Below are 3,734 nucleotides of genomic sequence, written 5' to 3'. Positions count from 1 at the left end.
AGGGGGAAGAAATATTATGGCGTGCGGGTGGGTGGGTGGGTGGAAGGGAGGTGAGGGAAGGAAGCCCATACAGTGCCGGGAAAGTAGAAAACACAGGAGATGCTGGCAGATTGGCAGGCATGACCGCCGGCTCTCACGTGACCTGATCAGCAAACATGAGCGGCTGATGCCTTCTGTCAGCCAGGTGGTACAATAACACTTAAAAACTCACTGTACATAAGCACTAGATTTGTTACATGGAAAAGGGTAGGGCAACAACTTTATAAAATTATAGAAAATTTAATTGAAGTAATTAAAAATATATCTTTTCATGACAGCACACAATTTAAATGATTTCCTGTAATATTTTAGCTCAAATTTAAATGTTAAAACACTCACTTGGTAGATGTTATTGGCCAAAATTTGGTCTGGAATTAACGACGGCTCCTTAAGCATGCTGTTTAGGACTGTTTTAGAAGCTGAAAACAAGACAGACAGGGAGAAAACAAAAACAAAATCATATTAATATTAGTATACAAATGATAAACACTATAGCTTGTATAACCTATAAATGTTTTTAAAAAAATTAATTGCTACCTTGAATTGAGAGCAAACTAGGAAAATATACAGACAAAAAGACAGGCTTGACATACTGTAATTCACCATGCCACTGTTAGTGCAGTATTTCCACACTAGTCCATTAGATGGCTGCTTGGTGTCTATACAGATTTTCTATAGATAAATGTTTCAGTCCAGAGCACAGGAGCCCCATGTAGTTTATCTATGTTATGAACGCTGACTATTCTGCATCTCTCATCCCCATTCCCGCTCTACTAACATTATAAATCAGAAAGGAGAGCCTGCTGGATTGATTCGCTGGCACTGCAACAGCAAAAAATTCCTTAAATCATTTCTTAAAAAGATTTGGATTAAATGGATTGTATCATTGTGTGACGAAATGGTTGAGGCACGCCATTTTAGTGATACATGGTCCTGACAGACTTGCGGCATTACAGACAATACAAGGAATGTTTCTATTCACATTTCAGGCATGGATGGTGACTGTACCAACACTGAATAGAGGTTCCCAAGCTCATCTAGAAACCGAAGTAAAAAAAAAAAAAAAAGCAAAGTATGTAACTGTTAAAAACAAGATTTTTATATTTATAAAGAAAAATAAAAAAGGGGGCTTAAAAACCCCAGAATAAAAAAAGATCAATTAGAAAAAACCTGGGTGTACATTTACAAACACTGACTGAATCATTAAGTGTCTGTTAAATGAATTTCATTAATAGAAAGGGATTTAGAAGAACATTTAAAAACCCTTAACCCTTCCTTTCTGTCTTGTTTTCCCCTTTGCATTTGTTCATAGGCATTACTCCTTGAGAAAACTATCACAGAGGACAAACAGTGCTGTGATCCCTCATCTACCTTATGATGAAATAAAGAGGGAGGAGGGTAGAGAAGAACAAAGCCCATTCAGTGCTCCCTCCTCTCATTCTGTTTCTTCTTCTTTGTCTCTATCTTTCTCTGCCACCTTTTTTTTTTTTTTTTGTACTACCTCCTCTCTGTTTCAGTCTCCCCCAGTCACGGGACTCCCCCAGCCCACCCCATAACCTCGCACACCCTCTTAGAGCTGCAAGGCACAGGGCTGTGCTTTATTTCTTTGCTCATTTTTCTCAGAGATTGGTACCTTCACACGCAGATCCATACCATGCTCCTGTGCAGTGCGGGCGGCAGTGAAGAAAGAGGGTTATATTTTCCCCTTGAGTTAGGACACCTCATGACAAATGATAATGGATAATCAATAAAGCGGGAAATATGAGGCAGCAAACTTTATGAAGCCAGGAGACGTATTACTCCCCAACAACACTGGTTTCCCTTAACAAAGTCACTACTCGACTGTGCCTAATAATCTGAAGGAAAATCAAAGGACCCGCAACCACATCAGCAATATTGGCAACTTATTCCACTTTAATGGCATTTTGATTGATTTTTTCCCTCTTCCTAATGGTCGTTTTATAGATTTGACGCTGCTTCTGCAAAACAGTAGTGTGTAATAAACCTCCCCGAAGGCAAACGGTAGCCATTAAAGCTCTTGTCTTACTAGCACTCATAATTGGAGGTTGACCACCACCACATTTTGGTCTCTCACATAACACACACAAACGCACACTTCCAGAACTAGGCTTTTCTCTCTTTCTCTCCTCGTCTCTCCAGACCCTTGATATTTTTGGTAGATGGCCATAATAAGTGATAGGATCCCTTTCCCCTGCTCTTTTTGAGCGATGGGGTTAAAAATAGCCATAAAGAGGTGACCTTGGCGCTGACATTGTGGAATTTCAGCCAAGCATTGACCTGATGAAAATGGAAGGCCAGGCCGCTAATAAATCAGGATGCTTTTAAAATGAGTTTACCCTAATGCTCATTTATCACGGGCAGTAATGCCATTTGCAGGCCCAGGATTCGCCGCTGTGCACAAACACAGCAGTAAATAACAACAGGGCCCTTGCATCCCTCGCATCATTGCAGCCTCCAACATCAGCATACATTTATTAAAGACGCCCCCGCCTTGCACGGCAGCACTCCTCTATGACACCCTGAGCTCCTCTCTGCTACACACACACACACACACACACACACATACACAACATGCTCTTTAAATACACACACTCAAGGCACACACAGACGCACACATAAAACACGTGCAGGAAAATAAAAAGCATAATCTGAAGAACACCAGACACAGAGAACAAAGCCCTGCAGCACGACTTTGCACCTTGTAAACATTCACCAAATTTACTGTAATTGTCCCATGTTGGTATAAATTCTGACTAAGGCACCATATCACACCGTCAACATCTGAACAGAAAGAACAGAGAAGAGGGGAATAATAGATGTGAAACGCTACGCCTCCATTGGGATTTGCTAAAGAAAACAACCAGTGTAAACAAATCACAAGCCTGTTTTCATATGCAACTCCAAAACAAGATAAACTATATAAGGCAAGGTAACAGCGACATAACCTTGGCTTGATTCCTCACTGCTTACTTGTGTCATTTGTAACTACTCTTCCTTTCTCCGCTAGGGTGAAAAAGTCATTATCTCAAACGCAAAAAATGTTGAGAAACCTCATTAGATAGCAACATTTGTTGAGGGAGGGCCGTAATAAACAATAACGGATGACGATTGTTATTGCCCCTGACACTGATGAGCTCCACTGCAAGTTTGTTTATTAATTAAAAAAAGCACTTTTTTTCCACGACTGGGGAGGGGAGGGGAGGAGGGTGAGGGGGGTGCTTACACATTTCCTCTATATGCCCCCCCCCCATGCACAAGCCATTGAGCTGTGGAGGGGCACTCGTTCATCAAACTTCATGGAGCAAGGGAGAGACAGGTCCTGATAATGTGCGCCGCTAAAGCTGATTTTCCATGATGAATCTCGGAGCATATAAATTGGCTAATATCTGAAAACATTTACAGATACTAGAGGAATTGACTACTTGTGGGACATGATGGATGAGGCTCTGCGACGCTGGCCGACAGCTCTGCAAATCTCTGCTGCTGCCTAAAGCCCTCATTTGATTTTCCAATTTACTCCTTTTAAATTTATCCTCCCGTATTGAAAAAAACAGAAGATAGGGGGGGGGGAAGAGAGAAAGAGAGAGAGAGAGAGAGAGAGATACACAGAGAGAGAAAGAGAGAGAGAGAGAGAGAGAGAGAGAGAGAGAGACAAGAGGACAGGATGAATCTCC

At 41.5% G+C, this 3,734-nt stretch overlaps 1 protein-coding gene across 3 annotated transcripts in view; it reads right to left on the bottom strand.

The window, feature by feature from the left end:
- cdin1 (CDAN1 interacting nuclease 1) overlaps window positions 1-3,734 on the bottom strand; it is a 51,836-nt gene that overhangs the window by 30,782 nt on the left and 17,320 nt on the right. For all 3 annotated transcript variants that reach the window (XM_035674577.1, XM_035674579.1, XM_035674578.1), the window contains exon 7: window positions 379-458. In XM_035674577.1, coding sequence (XP_035530470.1) covers window positions 379-458 — 80 coding nt within the window. The remainder of the gene's footprint in view (window positions 1-378; window positions 459-3,734) is intronic.

This window comes from Morone saxatilis, unplaced genomic scaffold (assembly GCF_004916995.1).
Source record: "Morone saxatilis isolate NCDOM2014 unplaced genomic scaffold, NCSU_SB_2.0 Contig3, whole genome shotgun sequence".
Classification (NCBI taxonomy): domain Eukaryota; kingdom Metazoa; phylum Chordata; class Actinopteri; family Moronidae; genus Morone; species Morone saxatilis.
Note: the sequence above shows the minus strand (reverse complement) of the source record. Positions and strands in the feature narration are given on the sequence as shown.